The sequence below is a fragment of the Abramis brama genome, assembly GCF_963993115.1.
Source record: "Abramis brama genome assembly, chromosome: 11".
NCBI lineage: Eukaryota > Metazoa > Chordata > Actinopteri > Cypriniformes > Leuciscidae > Abramis > Abramis brama.
Genome location: NC_139973.1, coordinates 11,030,453 through 11,048,066, shown reverse-complemented (window position 1 = coordinate 11,048,066; position 17,614 = coordinate 11,030,453). Strand labels below are relative to the sequence as shown.

General features: G+C 38.6%; 1 protein-coding gene across 1 annotated transcript in view; it reads right to left on the bottom strand.

The window, feature by feature from the left end:
• col7a1 (collagen, type VII, alpha 1) overlaps positions 1–17,614 on the bottom strand; it is a 62,599-nt gene that overhangs the window by 8,117 nt on the left and 36,868 nt on the right. The window contains exons 57-94 of the mRNA XM_084127998.1: positions 16,407–16,451; positions 16,279–16,314; positions 16,152–16,193; positions 15,987–16,067; positions 15,873–15,908; positions 15,533–15,568; positions 13,212–13,292; positions 13,092–13,127; positions 12,880–12,951; positions 12,723–12,767; positions 11,915–11,950; positions 11,795–11,830; positions 11,002–11,106; positions 10,812–10,877; positions 10,544–10,579; positions 10,383–10,418; positions 10,243–10,281; positions 10,123–10,158; positions 9,931–10,029; positions 9,522–9,731; positions 9,365–9,400; positions 7,107–7,151; positions 6,865–6,978; positions 6,695–6,766; positions 6,557–6,601; positions 5,695–5,730; positions 4,462–4,497; positions 4,346–4,390; positions 4,173–4,205; positions 3,970–4,032; positions 3,593–3,628; positions 2,518–2,598; positions 2,293–2,361; positions 2,138–2,173; positions 714–773; positions 415–459; positions 300–335; positions 94–189 (exon numbers count right to left, since the gene is read on the bottom strand). Coding sequence (XP_083984124.1) covers positions 94–189; positions 300–335; positions 415–459; positions 714–773; positions 2,138–2,173; positions 2,293–2,361; positions 2,518–2,598; positions 3,593–3,628; positions 3,970–4,032; positions 4,173–4,205; positions 4,346–4,390; positions 4,462–4,497; positions 5,695–5,730; positions 6,557–6,601; positions 6,695–6,766; positions 6,865–6,978; positions 7,107–7,151; positions 9,365–9,400; positions 9,522–9,731; positions 9,931–10,029; positions 10,123–10,158; positions 10,243–10,281; positions 10,383–10,418; positions 10,544–10,579; positions 10,812–10,877; positions 11,002–11,106; positions 11,795–11,830; positions 11,915–11,950; positions 12,723–12,767; positions 12,880–12,951; positions 13,092–13,127; positions 13,212–13,292; positions 15,533–15,568; positions 15,873–15,908; positions 15,987–16,067; positions 16,152–16,193; positions 16,279–16,314; positions 16,407–16,451 — 2,193 coding nt within the window. The remainder of the gene's footprint in view (positions 1–93; positions 190–299; positions 336–414; positions 460–713; positions 774–2,137; positions 2,174–2,292; positions 2,362–2,517; positions 2,599–3,592; positions 3,629–3,969; positions 4,033–4,172; positions 4,206–4,345; positions 4,391–4,461; positions 4,498–5,694; positions 5,731–6,556; positions 6,602–6,694; positions 6,767–6,864; positions 6,979–7,106; positions 7,152–9,364; positions 9,401–9,521; positions 9,732–9,930; positions 10,030–10,122; positions 10,159–10,242; positions 10,282–10,382; positions 10,419–10,543; positions 10,580–10,811; positions 10,878–11,001; positions 11,107–11,794; positions 11,831–11,914; positions 11,951–12,722; positions 12,768–12,879; positions 12,952–13,091; positions 13,128–13,211; positions 13,293–15,532; positions 15,569–15,872; positions 15,909–15,986; positions 16,068–16,151; positions 16,194–16,278; positions 16,315–16,406; positions 16,452–17,614) is intronic.

The window sequence follows — 17,614 nt, the reverse complement described above, 5'->3', positions numbered from 1 at the left end:
TGTGGATGAGCCACAAGCCAAAGTTGACACTTAGAGTTTGAGGTTTGTTAGCAACAGTTCTATAACAACTCCAGAATAAAATTAATCAATGACCTTTAAGCCGATGGGTCCAAGTTGTCCTGGAGGCCCAGCCATCCCCATGCCTGGCTCACCTTTGAATCCTTTGGGCCCTTGTGGGCCTCTCATTCCCTAAAAAATTAATGTGAAAAAGTCTTTTAAGGATGCATGTGTATTATAGTTGAGATGAAATGGATGGTGGTGCTATTGCTTCTGCCTTTGAAGTGAATGCAGGCACTCACATTTTCTCCAGAATCTCCAGGATCACCCGCAGCACCCTGTGAGTAAAAAACACTTTAAATTCCATTTCTACACAATGTAGATTGGCACTCTATAATATTATCAGACAGTTCTCACTCTTTCTCCTTTTATCCCCACTGGCCCCTTGTCTCCTTTTGGGCCCTAAAATACAAAACAGGCACACGAAAGAAATTAGTTAGTGTATGAAATATGAATTCAGAATTAGTTCTACAAATGATGAAGGATGGCTGATGACAGAATATGGAAAACTGTGAGAAATGATGGGTCATAAAAAAGATAAATATGCAGAACAAAACATATAAACTTCAGAAACATTGAAATGTTGATAAAACCATCATAATGAATAGTTGGCTGGACAGAACTTCACATATATGACCAGAACGAGTGAAACTCACTGATAATCCAGGAAGGCCTCTTTCTCCAACAGTGCCTGGCAATGTCTGACCAGGAGATCCCTTAAACAATCAGCAAAAAGATATGAGTTAATGATGTGGTATATTCATGTCAGAAATACATCTATGGTGCATTATCTACAATCTATGTCATGGCGCAGTGCAGATAAGCCATCTACTTCCTTCAGGGGAATTGGTACTGTACCAAATGCTTGAGTTATGTTTATTCCATTCATGTTTTTTTCAGGACATTCTGCACATTTCTGAGAACATGCTGTACATATTTTTTCACATATTATCCAGATTCCATCATAGTTGAAAGAAACTGTGGATGGGATCTCTTGACAGATTAGGTGCTCCTGGAAGTGTTCGGCTGTTTAGTGAAGGCAGGTGATGGATTTTTGCCCATGGCGTTTAATGTGCAACAGTCACAGTAGTTTACTTCCCTGTCCTGTTATAATTGTCAACAAATGTGGTAAATATATATGGAGCACATCAGTGCCAGTACCTAAGTAAACCCACACACAATAAGGCACAATTACAGAGTATTTGTGTCATAGAGATGGCAGAATGCTGGCAGAAAAAGGAGGTAAAAGTTTTCCTGTATCAGATTTATTTAGATGTTGAAAGTACATATACATACAGCTAAATATATTAATCAGACTCAAATAATTCTGACTTGTTGCTCATAAAAATAATAAAATAAGTAGAATGGTCCCTACAGTCTGATATCCCTACATGTTTCATGCTGAAATTTTGCTTAATTACTGGATTTACATGGACGTTACTGATTGAATATATCTTTGCTCACAATTAATTAATTTTAGCACATTTGAATTTTGTTAGTATGTATAATGTTTAAGACTTGTCAATATTTAACATTTATCTTGTTGCACTGTGTTGCCCCATTGTGAATTTCTGTTCTGTTCAAAATTCTGTTCAAGACTAATAGTTAACTAGTTAACTAAGTTAACTAATTGATAGTTAATTTGTGTTATGAATTTGTATTGTGTTGGATGTGTTTTAAAGACACCAGCAAACATGATAAAGACATTAATGAAACTGGATGGAAAACATATAGGAAGTTAGAAACTGTCAAAAAATGCCCAAAGTTGGTATGAAAAAACAGAATCAAGGATCAAGGAAACCTTTTAATCGAAAGCAGTCATAAAACATTAGATTAAAGTAAAATAAAATATAGCTTCTATGCTTGGCTTGAACAAATAAGTCTTCACTTGTCCGAGGTTTACTTGAATACTGCGCTGCTCCTCAGTTGGCATTTGGGTTTTGTCAACACTCTATTGAAGAGCTCACGTACATGGCGCTCTAACATTATGTTTGCTGCAAATGAGATTATCTTTCAAGAAGGTGAGAAGGGTTGATCTTCACATAGTGTTCGCTATGTTGTAACCATGGCAACAACTTACCGTCTCACCCTTCATTCCAGGGGGTCCGGTGACAGACTGCAGAACACAGTGGAAATAAAAGGAGAGAGATAAATTGAACAGGTTGGGAATTAAAAGCATAGTGTCAATCGAACTACACATTACGTGCAAATCCACACATGTACATATGGATGCACCTTTCCTGGTGGACCACTGTCTCCTTGCTCTCCTTTAAGTCCTGGGGGGCCGATGGGTCCAGCAATACCCTGAAATTAAGTGACAGAAAGAGATAATTAGACAAAGACAAAGCGGTTAAGTAGAGAAGAACAGAAAGAAGCAAAGAAAAGATGAAAAAAAGAAGCAGAAGATCATGAAATTAATGCACATGTCTTAGTAAATGTCAAGGGCATCTGATCACTCACCTGTTTCCCAGGTAATCCAGGCAGGCCCTCTTTCCCTGGAACACCATCTCTCCCTGGGACCCCAGGCTTGCCCCCCTCTCCCTGTGTATGCCATTAAGTTAACATGTTAAAGATAACCTTGTTACTCAAGCAAGGGACTTTTTTTACTTATCAAAAACATGCTAAAGAAACAAATAAAATACATTTTTGTCCATGTTAATGTATAAATCCTGCAGAAAAAGTAATGGAATAATGAATTCTCTGAAGAGAAAATGCACCTTATATTTTATTTATTTTTCCTTCTACTTTTGCCCTTAAAAAGGCTGGCATTTTCGATTAGATTGGTAATCAAGTAATAAACAATTGTTTTTGACAACTGAGTAATAATAATTGATATTCACAATAAAAATACCCCTAAGTAGGCTTATGCATGCCCTAAATCTCAGAGGGAATGTATAAACAGTATTTGTGTGTATGTGTAAATATACTGTGTGTGCGTGTGTGTCTGTGTCACCACCAAAAGGTGAGTTAAACCTGACAAAAATTCATTTTGAAAGGTTTTAGCATTTACAACTAATTGTATATAAAAACAATGGAAGTCTATGGAATGTCCCCATTTAGATAGCTTAGTAAATGTGTGTGTGTCTGTGTGTGTGTGTGTGTGTGTGTGTGTGTGTGTGTGTTAGTGAGACAACAGGAGAACAGAGAGTCACTTCATATAAACTAGGTCTGGGTACTGCCAACTACCTCAAAATACCATACTCATTATTGCAATACATGCATCACGATATCATAATTGGATTGTGCCTGCAACTGCACCAAGCGTGTCAGTCCGAAAGAGTGAATTGCGGGTTCAGTTTCAATCTTTCTCGCACCTCATAGAAGCAGTTCTCATGGCACTGTTAAACCGATATTTTATTGTTCAAATCCAAAGTCAAGTGCTCTTGTCATTTGTTGCTCACAGACCCTCAACTATGCATTGCCTTCACATTCACCATCTTGCCGACTGGTTGAAGAGCGAAACTTGAAATAGAGCATTTATCCTAATATGAAATTCTCTGTAATATATGTTTGTCTGGTATGTTTATTTACTCACCACTTGTCCTGGAAGCCCTGGGGGTCCTTGTGGCCCCTGCAAACATTAGAAAATGCTGCATTTATCCCTACACAGACAAATATAAATCACCACATTCTATAAGAGCAAGATGTCTATGAAATACCCACAGGATCTACTGAACGTCACAGTACACTGATATTTAAGTGGTATCTGCTGAAATAGGCCTACGCGAAGAGGAAAAATACTGTAATTTTGCCAAAATCCAAGGGCAAACCGAAGACACAGAGGGATAAACAGAGCATGTGAAGAGGCTTTAAGCTGAAGCTGCAGAGATTGTCTAATGACCTCTGTGGAGAGACAGAGGTCAAACTCCTCTTAGCTGTTGGAAAGACTCCAATATTGCATTTTTATCTTACTATGGCTCCTGGAGTGCCTGCAGGTCCAGGTAACCCTCTGTTGCCCTGAGGTCCAGGAGAGCCCTTGAAGAATGAAGAGAAAATATTGAAGAGTGAGAAAACTCTGGTGGGTTAGTTATGTAACTCCAAAAACACACGGCCTCCTTCTGTGTATCAAATCGCCTGAAGGAAAGTGTTCATCGCTACTCAGCTGGAAAACTTACTTGAACTCCAATGCCTGGTTGTCCTTGGTCACCCTAAAATGACATGCATACACAAATAATCAGGACACAAATAAGGACAAAATAACAAACATGGTTCATGCTATTAGGATTGATCTGAAATTACTGCTAATGAATGAAATTCTGGGGTCTATGTCAAATAATGCAGTATTTACCTTCACACCAGGAGCCCCTGGGGGTCCATTTCCACCCATCGGACCCTGAAATTCCAAACCAAAGGTTAGAAATAATATTTTTTAATTTGAGTATGTACATAACTGAATATACGTACAGTTGGTCCTCTTATTCCTGGTTCTCCTGGATTCCCCTGTGCAAAATACACATTTGGTATGAACAGCAGGCTGATACAAATATGATGCACACAGACACACACAAACACACACATGCACAGAAAAACAGCACAGACAAGCTCTGAATGGACAGACGTACTGTACATTTCACACAATGACTGCACAAACATCGAATACACATACACTACTGTTTAACTTTGAGAGCTGGCACAATTTTCTTAATGTTTTTGAAAGAAGTCTCTTGTGCTTACAAAGGCTGGTGATTTGATCAAAAATACAGTAAAAACAGCAATTGAAATATTATTACAATTTAACTGTAATATTATTACAACTTATTTTTTTCCTGTGATGGCATTACTCTAGTCTTCAGTGTCACATGATCCTTCAGAAATTATTCTAATTTGCTGATTTGGTGCTTTTATTATTATTACTTCAGTTGAAAATGGTTGTGCTGCTTAATAATTTCATTGTGGAAACCGTAATTTCAGGATTCTTTGATGAATAGGAAGTTTAAAAGAACAGGATTCATTTGAAATAGAAATCTTTTGCAACACTATAAACGTCTTTACGGTCACTTTTCATTAATTTAAAGGGTTTTTAAAATAAACAATAAAGGGTTTTTAAATGAACAATAAAATTGTTCATTTCATTCAAAAAAATAAACTTTTGAACAGTAGTGTATAAAAATTACAAACATTTACATTGCTTACAGAGACTTAAGACAACGTATATTTCAACTCACACATATACGTAACACGTAAATAAACACACAAACACACACACAAACAAACAAACTACACAGACAAGGACGGCCTCCTTCCCATTATTAGTAAAGCTGCCTACAATCTCAGCCACAGAAAACCTACCGGTCTGCCCAGCACTCCTGGGAACCCAGGCAAGCCCTAAAGAGAGAGGGAGGATGGAATGGAGGGACAGGAAGTGTAGAGAGAGCAGAGGTGTGATGGTACAAATGAGTGGAATTAGAAAATAAATGGAGTGGGATTACAAAAAGGAGTGGAGGAAAAGAGGAGACAGACTGGTTAGCGGATTGAAGCAGTGCTGCATTTGTTACTTCTGTGTGGTTGATCTATGGAGCCTCAAGCAAAGGAAGTCAGCTAGTGCTCACAGCAAGGCCTAGTACTCGCAGCAAATCCCCAGGCTTTCCTTCATGGCAAGCCCAAGAGAGGCTGCCATGTTGGGATGCTGTTACTCACAGGTAGGCCTGGTGGACCGGCCAGTCCCTTCAAACCCTGCTCCAGAGGAGAATAAATAAAGGTGTGAGTGAGAGCATAAACTCTCCTCTTCCTCTCCACTAAAGCTAAACTTTCTTTTCATCTCCATTTCATTAATGAGACAGCATGTTTTTATACTGTATGACTACAACATTACGACATACTTGACTTAACTAATGAAAAGCAAACTGATTATAAAGTGTTGCAGAATTCACTAAACATTGTCAAACCTTCAAATGAGAGAAGGAGATTCGTAGAATTCACCATTATCTGGTAATCTAACCATACCATGGTTTGTCATAACTATAGTACACCAATATGCATGACTGTTAAATCATAAGGATGCAAAGACATCATCAGAAGGTGGTGCCTACCAGTGCAAAATATGTTTCTATGCAGTTCCTGTGATATATTGGGTGGTTGCTAGGGTATTCTGGTTGGTTAATTGGTGGTTACTTACTGGACTTAGCCCCACAAAAGCCCATCCAAAATCTCTATGATTTTCTGGTTCATAGATAAGCCTTGGGTCCCTCCTTTAGTGTCAGTCTGTGTGTTTTTGTTTTTTGTTTTTTTTTGCCTGGTTTATCATCCACCAGGCACAAATTGTCTCATCGCTTAAAAAAATAACAGCACAGTTCTCCACAACAAGCCACACTATCTACAAATGGTGTGGGACACGTTACATGCCAAAGTTTAATACTTAGGATTAAAGATGTGTTCAAATTACTAACCTTAATTAACCATAAAACTAATAATTAACATCAAAATTAATTAGACAAAGCAACTGAAATCCATTTCAATAAGTAAAAACTGGCAACACAGCTAATAGGAATTTGTTTCTCACCGGCTTCCCATCCTGTCCTTGTTTTCCTGGATCTCCTTGACTTCCCTAAGATAACAGAACCACAGTTTTATTGTAAAATTAAATAAAAAGAGAGAGAAGTTCTATTGTCAGTTAAGGCCAGTAAAAGGGTACACTCACCGGGGAGCCATCTTTTCCTCTCTCTCCACTGGCTCCTTTGTCCCCTTTCTCCCCACGAGCACCTGTGTAGCCCTGAGAGAGAAACACATCACAGATCAGACTGTCAACTAAGGTCAAAAACATATAAGGTAGCATCCACACATACAAACACTTCAGAAACTCCACCTCACCCGCTCTCCCAGAGATCCTGGAGGCCCTACTACTCCAGGCTCACCTCTGATACCTTGGGGGCCTGGCAGACCCCTTGGACCAGGCAAACCACTCTGAGTGGTGGCAGAATCGCCCTTGGAAAAACACAGGAATAAATGCTTAATATGTTACCACACACAAAATGAATAACTACAAATCTTTATCTCAGTTTACGGTACACTTCCACTAGTGTACTAAAAATGTGAGCTTCATTTTGTTTTACCTTTGGTCCTGGAGGCCCTCCTAGGCCAGGCAATCCAGCCGGACCCTAAAAAGAGAAGATTTAATCCATATAAAAGCAAGAAAGTAGTTTTTGAACTAGTGCTGTCAAATCGATTAATCGCGATTAATCACATCTAACCTAAAAGTCCTTGTTTTACATAATATATGTGTGTGTATATATTACTATATATATTAAATATATATGTCTGTGTGTATATACTGTATTTACACACACACACATTTATATATATACAGTATATATATACAGTGAGGAAAATAAGTATTTGAACACCCTGCTATTTTGCAAGTTCTCCCACTTGGAAATCATGGAGGGTTCTGAAATTGTCATCGTAGGTGCATGTCCACTGTGAGAGACATAATCTAAAAAAAAAAATCCAGAAATCACAATATATGATTTTTTAACTATTTATTTGTATGATACAGCTGCAAATAAGTATTTGAACACCTGTCTATCAGCTAGAATTCTGACCCTCAAAGACCTGTTAGTCTGCCTTTAAAATGTCCACCTCCACTCCATTTATTATCCTAAATTAGATGCACCTGTTTGAGGTCGTTAGCTGCATAAAGACACCTGTCCACCCCATACAATCAGTAAGAATCCAACTACTAACATGGCCAAGACCAAAGAGCTGTCCAAAGACACTAGAGACAAAATTGTACACCTCCACAAGGCTGGAAAGGGCTACGGGGAAATTGCCAAGCAGCTTGGTGAAAAAAGGTCCACTGTTGGAGCAATCATTAGAAAATGGAAGAAGCTAAACATGACTGTCAATCTCCCTCGGACTGGGGCTCCATGCAAGATCTCACCTCGTGGGGTCTCAATGATCCTAAGAAAGGTGAGAAATCAGCCCAGAACTACACGGGAGGAGCTGGTCAATGACCTGAAAAGAGCTGGGACCACCGTTTCCAAGGTTACTGTTGGTAATACACTAAGACGTCATGGTTTGAAATCATGCATGGCACGGAAGGTTCCCCTGCTTAAACCAGCACATGTCAAGGCCCGTCTTAAGTTTGCCAATGACCATTTGGATGATCCAGAGGAGTCATGGGAGAAAGTCATGTGGTCAGATGAGACCAAAATAGAACTTTTTGGTCATAATTCCACTAAACGTGTTTGGAGGAAGAAGAATGATGAGTACCATCCCAAGAACACCATCCCTACTGTGAAGCATGGGGGTGGTAGCATCATGCTTTGGGGGTGTTTTTCTGCACATGGGACAGGGTGACTGCACTGTATTAAGGAGAGGATGACCGGGGCCATGTATTGCGAGATTTTGGGGAAAAACCTCCTTCTCTCAGTTAGAGCATTGAAGATGGGTCGAGGCTGGGTCTTCCAACATGACAATGACCCGAAGCACACAGCCAGGATAACCAAGGAGTGGCTCTGTAAGAAGCATATCAAGGTTCTGGCGTGGCCTAGCCAGTCTCCAGACCTAAACCCAATAGAGAATCTTTGGAGGGAGCTCAAACTCCGTGTTTCTCAGCGACAGCCCAGAAACCTGACTGATCTAGAGAAGATCTGTGTGGAGGAGTGGGCCAAAATCCCTCCTGCAGTGTGTGCAAACCTGGTGAAAAACTACAGGAAACGTTTGACCTCTGTAATTGCAAACAAAGGCTACTGTACCAAATATTAACATTGATTTTCTCAGGTTTTCAAATACTTATTTGCAGCTGTATCATACAAATAAATAGTTAAAAAAATCATACATTGTGATTTCTGGATTTTTATTTTTAGATTATGTCTCTCACAGTGGACATGCACCTCCGATGACAATTTCAGACCCCTCCGTGATTTCTAAGTGGGAGAACTTGCAAAATAGCAGGGTGTTCAAATACTTATTTTCCTCACTGTATACACAGATACACACACACATAAATATAACATATGTAAATACTGTATAATAATATATACACACACATATATTATGTAGAAAAAATAATATTCAAAATCAATTAATCGATTTGACAGCACTAGTTTGAACATACACCAAGCATCTAATGCAAGCAAAAATTGCTAGACACTCCATGGCTGGTAACATATATATTTGTTCAAGAAAATGCACCAGCAATATATGTGTATATATATATATATATATATATATATATATATATATATATATATATATATATATATATATATGTATACATATATATATTGCTGGTGCGTTTTCTTGAACAAAGTTCATGTTCATTAAATTTCATTAAATTGAATGCATAAATGATAGCAATGGTACTTACACCTGGCCCTCTGTCCCCTTTGTCCCCTTTCTCTCCCTGCAACAAAGACAAACTCATAATCTCATTTCTACAATAACTTTATATCAAGTGTCTTCTTTAATCAGCTCTTTATCCTCTACAAGTAACAAAATCTTGTAGAAAAATCTCTTCTCTTTACCTTGTCCCCAGGTCTGCCAGCTTCTCCAAGTTCACCGGCTCGTCCTGGTACTCCTGGTATTCCTGGCTTTCCGGGTTCACCTGCCTGTCCTGGCGGACCCTCTGGGCCTCTCTCTCCAATTGCCCTACCTGGAGGACCCTGTGGGCCAGGCGGCCCTTTCTCACCATGCTCTCCTTTCACACCTCGCTCACCTGGAAGACCTCGTGCACCCTGAAAGCCAGTATGCAAAGAAGAGGGAACAAGGTTTAAAAAAGAAGAGGAGAGGACACTGGAGAAATATGGAGAGTTGCTGGATGTTTTCAAACCAGAACTCAGTTTCAGCACCATGGACAGTACCAACATAGTTTTAGCATGCTCTTCATTGGATAAGGTCCTGTAACACGCTAATGTATCCACAATTTTAACTCACATCTGCTCCTGCAGGGCCTCTAGGTCCGACATCTCCTTTATCGCCCCTCTTTGATACTGGATTGTTTTTGTCATCAATTAATTGTTTTAATTCTCTGACCTAAAATGGAAATTTTATGTAAATGATAGGAGAGAGAGTGACATGTACATCTACATGCAAACATGTCAATCTTGTTGATAAATTTCTCAGTACCTCAATGCCAAATTCTGAGAATGCTCTCTTCACATCCTGTGACAAAACCGGGGGAAAACAATATTAGTCATCTTGCTAGCCATGCATGCGTGACTCTGCGTGCACAAACGTTTTCCTTACTGCTACAGTTCCTGGTCTGCCATCCTCTCCAGGATCACCCTGTCAGTCAGAAGAGTTGAATTATTACAGTCAGGTATGCTGAGAACTGCCTTATGTCAGCTCTGAGAGCAGTGAATACACATGCGTAAAAATACACTCACCACATCTCCTTTCAAGCCTGGTAGACCTCTTTCCCCCTACAAAGGTCACATTATAACAACTTAATAATAAAATAATTTAAAAAAAAAACACAACACAACACACTCTCTTGCACACACACACACACACACACACACACACACACACATATATATAAACTTACTCTTGCTCCAGCAGCTCCTGGAACTCCAGGTACTCCCTGATTGATAGAAAACAATGCATACAGTATGTAAGACAGGATACATAGCTGCATATTGCTGGTAATTCAAACTTCAATGCAATATATGTATTTGGGCTATAATAAGTTACTAAACAAGATTTTCAAAAAAATATAAAAAATATAGAAATATAAGTGGTGCTTTTTTCTCAAGTGCAAAAATACTAAGTCTCTAAAAACAACTTAAGAACCAGCAGTGGTAGAGGTTACTTACAGAGGCTCCTGGAGGGCCCTGGGGCCCTGGAATAGGGATTGCCGACTCCCCTTTAACATAGACCACCTGGAAGAAATAGAGAAGGATAGAGATATACAGCCCTTTGCATAAATTTTGATAATTATTGTGGGATTAATAGAGTAGCAGAGTATTCGATTTATGTTCAAACATTTGCACAACACAAACGCACAGGTCCTGGTGGTCCGACGTTTCCAGGAACTCCAGGGGGTCCAATGGGACCTTGCGGGCCAATAAGTCCTGCAATGCCCTGATCACCTTTTATCCCATCTCGACCCTGAGGAAGAGTGAGCAACAGAGAGAGAGAGAAGATGAGAGAAATAACCATGATCCAAATTAATTCCTTAATTAATGGGCATAAATTTGCACATCAAATAAACTCATCAGTGAAGAGTTTCTCCCATAAGGCTGCTGACTCATAATTACTGACTGCACTCAGCATCAAGCACAGGAAGGAGAGCATCCACGCATTTAAAATATGTGTGAGAGTGTGTGTATATGTTTGCGAGTGTGTTTCTATGATTGAAAACATCCATTTAACAACAAATCTGATTTGGGCTGATGGGAAAATTAGCTGTGCGAGACAGACAAAAAGCAAAAAGCGAGTAAAAAGGGCAGAGAGACATAATGGCATGGACTGAATAACATAAAGCAACAAAATCTGAGTACATTTAAAGTGAAATGTGGTCACAGGACGAAAACAGCAGGTACAGGCTTAGAGATAGCAGAGTACAAAATGAAACATTATCAGGCGACACTTTGATGCCACATAGAGAATGAGATCCACAAATGGTAATATAACCTTTTCCATAACATAGGTATAGGAAAAGTCAGAATGTACATTTTGAAAGTGTTATGTAGTGCCGAGTATGATAAGCTGTGATGGACTTGTCTTGTGTTGTGTTGTGAAAGGCAGGAAGAGAGTGAGAACAGGATGATCAGGAAGATAAGCACGAGAGACTCACGTCTCTTCCAGCGGCCCCTTGCTCTCCTTTGTCTCCCTGCGAAGGAAGCATAACCAGATTTAATCAGTGAGGCTAATTATCAAAAATTACAATGTAGTCATACAATAGATGTTTTATTACCTTTCGACCATCCTCTCCTGGCACGCCGTCCTCGCCCTGAAAAAGTTTGATAGAAAACGAGGCGCTAAACACAGACATCTGGATGAGTGCGAGGCGCGTTTTCATAATTTCTGTAATCAAGACTTCCTGTAATCAGCTCTTCCTGTTTTGGTATGAGAACTCTTGTAATTTTGTGCAGCTCATTCAAGCAGTAATTTCTCTTCTAAACGCTTCGTGCGATACGCAGCCATGTATTACAGATATATGACGGGTGCCATCCAGCCCAATATAGCTCCCGCAATTACCACAGCTGGTTCAGGGCTGTGATCAGTAAATCAGAAGAAACTGCAGGACGAGCGGGTTTTGCGTGAACCCAGCTCCAGTGGCGCAATCTATCCGAGTCAGGTTAACTGAACATTAGTACACGGCTGACTGAAATTCCTTACATATTTTAACTATAAAGCATATATTAGGGTGAGTTACCTCCCACTGAATGCTCATTAGGCTGCTAAGAGGGTGATTTATAATCAGCAGGATGGTTTAATTGCCTCATTTATGGAGGACAAGGTGTGGTTACTAAAGTGGAACAAGTGTTTGCTTACTGCATTCTAGATTGAGCTGACTTGATTAAAAAATAAAATTAAAAAATAAACTCAGGAAGTGCCAGCTTGGAAATTCATACATTCTACTCATATTACAATGGGGTTGTTGAAAATATCAACAGTAAGGGGCTTGTGAGAATATGGTACATGCATATATTGCATGTACAGTAGATTCAAAGGTTTTTGAATAGATGTTGGGTTCTCATTCAGATTACAGCTTCACTTACAGGTTTTCCAAGCAGTCCTGGTTTCCCATCCTCCCCTGCTTTACCCTGAAATAAAACAAAACATTATTTTGACGTGATAACGGACTTATGCGCCGGTGTGGGAATTTGTATGGGTAAATGATTTTCCCTACACAAATTAAGCCATGATATTACTCACAGGTGTGCCATCAGTTCCTGGGGGACCAGGTGGTCCTGAAAGCCCCTGAGGGCCTCTTAGTCCCGCCAATCCCTAGGACACAACAATTTAATGTTTATTTATCCAGCATCAAAAGTTTCTGACTGAAAACTGGACTGATTTGTAGTCAAATAGTGGCAACATCATGATACAAAACAAACAGATTTGACATAGGGAGGAAAAGAAGTACTCACATCTCGTCCAGGATCCCCTTGTTTTCCTGGGTCGCCCTACAAAACCAAAACCAATTAGGAACTGATTGAGGATTCTTTGAATATTAGGCTGATGCAAGGCTGATCATGAAGTGATCTGACCCGTAATCCGGGAGTTCCAGGAAGACCAGGTTTCCCATCCTGACCGGGTCGTCCATCCAATCCAGCCACTCCTCTTTCTCCCTGCACATGCATACGCACATGTGCGTGAAACAATCAAAATTAGCTGTGACACACACATATTATCCATGCATACAAACACTCAACATCACTGTCAAAATCAAATTTTCAAACCAGCACTGGGTTGTCACCAACTTGAATGAATAATAATGAAAATGGGTTGACTGATAGATCCAGTCTTTGTCATTAACAACACCACACATATGCATGCCAAACGCAGCAATCATCAGCTTAATGTAATAATCAATGATGCCTCGCCTAAAAACCTCCACAATGATTATGAAAGGAACAGAGATCAAAAGGATAAATTACTGTAGATGAGTACTGGTACACAAGTATACGTCACAAGGGTCAGACACAAACTAATTTACTATACATCTCTCTGAGAGGAAACAGAAAGCTGCAACTGAACATGGTTTACAATATTTCTCGAGACATCAGTAAAATCTTGTTTTCTCATTTCCTCCCACTGCGAAACAAAGCCTTGTTTCAATTCTGTAGCACAAATAGTAAACAAAGATTAAACAGTCTTGCAGACAGCCAAAAACTAATAATTGCAGCGCTAGTGAGACCTGCTATTTAAAACCCCAAGAGGTAAAACCTGACATAATGAAGTGTGTCACAGCTGCTGCAGAATAGAGAGATCCATGACTAAGCAGTTATATTTATACTTTACACTGATGATTAGTGCAGCCAGCGTTACCATTTCAGCCATTTTTCAGCTGTCATCCACTGTATGGCACTTACTTTCAAAATATTGTCATTGCTGTACTCTAAAATAGAATGATTTTGCAAAGGCGCTTACACCTGCCTTTGAAGAAATATTTAAGAAAGTGTCTTATTAGACGCTTCATTCCAAAAGTAATTGACAGCAAAAAAATTGCAGCGCAAGATGAAGCAATGTGTTCAATGTCTTGAACAGACAGAACTTAAGACCATAATGGTAATAGAGGAAAGTGATCAGACATTACAATCCATTTAAAATCAAATTAACTTACATTTAATTTATCCATCTATAAATAAAATCCATTGCAGGTTACGTGCCACTTGGTACTTGCTTTTTGTTAAAAGTGACTTTTTTAATACTTTTATTCAGCAATGACGCATTCTGATCAAAGTGACATTAAAAACTTTTACATTAGCCACTTCTCCACCGTCAGCCAGAACGGTTATAATAGCGGTAAGAAACGGTTCCAGTTCATTTCCAGTTGAGCTTGGTTCAGCACGGCATATCCGTATACAAAATGTATACTGTATATGTAAATATATAATTTATTTTAAATTGTAAAACATTTTATTGCATATTTGATCAAATAAATGCATCCTTGGTGGGGTTTTTTTTCTCCAAAAACATTAAAAAAATCTTACTGACCCCAAACTTACGGTATGGTAGTGTATATAATATACAAATGCAAAGATCGTTAGCTCTGTTCCATTTATTAGCAACTTTTGGATAAATGCAGTGATTAAGCCAGATAATGATTTTAGTAATTAGGACTGGGGAAAGAAATCATTCCCAGATGCATTTTAATACTTTTACTGAACAATTTTTTATTTACTTAGTTTTAGTTTTTCATTAAAATAGGTAAATTGTAAAACATTACAGACAAGGGTTGTAAAATATTTGCTACACTCTTTTGACATTTTTCACGAACATGACAAAAAAATCATATTTTGTGTCCAAATGGAGCTAAAGAAACAACAGCCTATTCACGCCTGTCAAATCCAAACATAGAACCCTTAAGCAACCCATAACTTCCACGTTTGTTGAAAAGCGAACCACTAGGTCTACTGCATGATTTATCTAAAATGATTTGCGGCTGAAAGGCATAGCTGAAAAATTGATGCATCAAATATTGTTTTGTAATCACATCATGATTCCCTGAATCAAAATTTAAATGGACCCGTGAGGTGTCCCATGTATAAAACTGAACCTGCAGCATTTGCATTAAGATTCAGAGATCTTAAACCACAAGGCTATTACTACTTCCTGTCAAGGATGTCAGGACCTGTCACTCATACACACGTGATTTCAAAATAAAACAATGTTTTGTGAAAAATATGTTTTTTATTTAATGTCTTGAGGTCATGTTAATGATCTCAAAAAAGCGTGTTTGGTGTTGTTTTGGGACAGGAGGGTCAAACGCTTTATTCCTCTGGAAATCTACAGCCTGGACACAGTAGCCAGAAAACTAAAGACAGCATGACGTCCCACAGTAAACAGAGAAACCCGGCTCTCTTACCTTGTCTCCTGGACTGCCCCTATCACCTGGGTCACCCTTGAGAAACAGAAAGTAGAATGAGATATTAAAGACTGCTATCAAAAGTAATGACAAATTACTTAATAAAGTGAAAATTAATAAAGTGAGGTTCTACAGATTTAATTACAATTCAGTTATCTGAATATTTAGAAAGAAACCAATTGTAAAATGCATTGTCACTGCCCTAAGCTCTACTGTGAGTATATCACTATATTTACAGTCAGTATGTACGTAGCCATAGAGACACAAACAGGTACACAAACAGATTAAAGAAATGTGTAAATGGCTAGAAGGCACAAAAGCACAAAAGAGAGGTACTTACTCTGGCTCCTGGTAGACCACGCTGCCCCTCAGAACCCTAATAAAACAAATAGTTTTAGATACAAATCCTATTACTCTCAATAACACATACTGTTTGATCTCCATGCTGACTTACGCTTGGTCCTGCAGGGCCTGAAGCTCCTCCTTCACCCTTTTGACCTTTAGCCCCATGCTCCCCTGGGTCACCTGCCTCTCCCTGGTGTTAGAACGAGTATCACAATGACAAAATCAGAATATGTGTGATAGACAAAATTAAGAGACTATGAACATTTTGCTGTACCTTTTCTCCTCTGTCACCTTTCAGCTGTTTCTCTCCAGTTGTCTAACAGAATAAACAAATTCAAAAGATTTCAAATCTTTTGGGGGGGGGGGGGGGGTTAAAAGAGATAATGATAATAACAACATACCACATCTCCAGGTGGCCCAGGGGGACCTTGTACTCCCTATAATTACCCATAATGAAGATAGTTAGATGACAATTTCACTGTATGTGTGATGGTCCAAACATTTGTGATTCAAGTTTTTAATCTTTCACCTGCTCGCCCTTTGGGCCTCTTGGTCCGTTGGGGCCTGGGGTACCCTGTGCAAAACAAAACTCTGATCACATGACCAGACAAAGAAACCATCTGACCCAACAGTGCTAAATATATCGCAGTAGAGATCTGTTGTTGTTTTTTTGGAGGCTAGGTTGATGTTTTTAACTGTATGGTTAGGGCTGTGCAATATAGCCAAATAATTTATCACAATATAATGTTTCATATCGTTCGGTATATCGATATCACGTTTTGGGTTTGTTCATGTCATGTTTCCATGTTTGTCATCTCTGTTTGTCATGTGATCCTGCCATGTGTCTTGTCATTGGTTAATTGTCTGATCATTGTTCACAGGTGTCCCTTGTCTTGTCATTAGTCTGTGTATTTAAGCCCTCATGTTTGCCATGTGTCTTTGTCAAGTATTGTTTCCTGTAAACCACTGTTCATGTTCATGTTCATGTTCATGTTCATGTTCATGTTCATGTTCATGTTCATGTTCATGTTCATGTTCATGTTCTTGAGTTTTCATGCCACGCCATGTTTTTGTTTCATGTTTGGTTTTGTTTATAATAAACTGCACTTGGGTTCTCATTTACACTTGCCTCCAGTGGATACCTTATTTACAATTGATAATGATAAAAAATTGTATAACCCTTTTTTTAAGTAGAAAAGTTTGAATTTAAACCACTGTTTTATCCACATTATTAAGGCAAACAACAAACTATATTAGTTTTAGCAGTCAAAAACAAAATAAAATGTAAACAAAAATATCTTCTTTATGTCTTATATTAAGATAAAAAAGTAAGTGTTAAAGAAACTCTTGAACTTAAAATGTTACAAAATGTGTGCAATGTAAAAGTGTAAACGTAGAACAATCAAGGCAAACTTTGAGGAAGATCAACATCTGTTGTAAGTAGGGGTGTAACGGTTCACAAAATTCTCGGTTTGTTTTGATAGGACACAGTGGTGTCACGGTTCGGTGCGTTTTCGATACAGCAAAAAAAGAAATGCCAGAGAAATTTATTAAAAAAGTTATTTTTTAAATAAGTGTGTTTTCCTACATCTTGAAACTTTTAGTTTTATAAATGGGGGGTAATCTTTGAAGGATAAATAATGTTTTGGTCATCACATTAAAAATAACATTTAAATATGATAATATTTGAGTTTTGAAGAGCTGGAAAAAGATGCGTGACGCACTTGAAAGCATTTT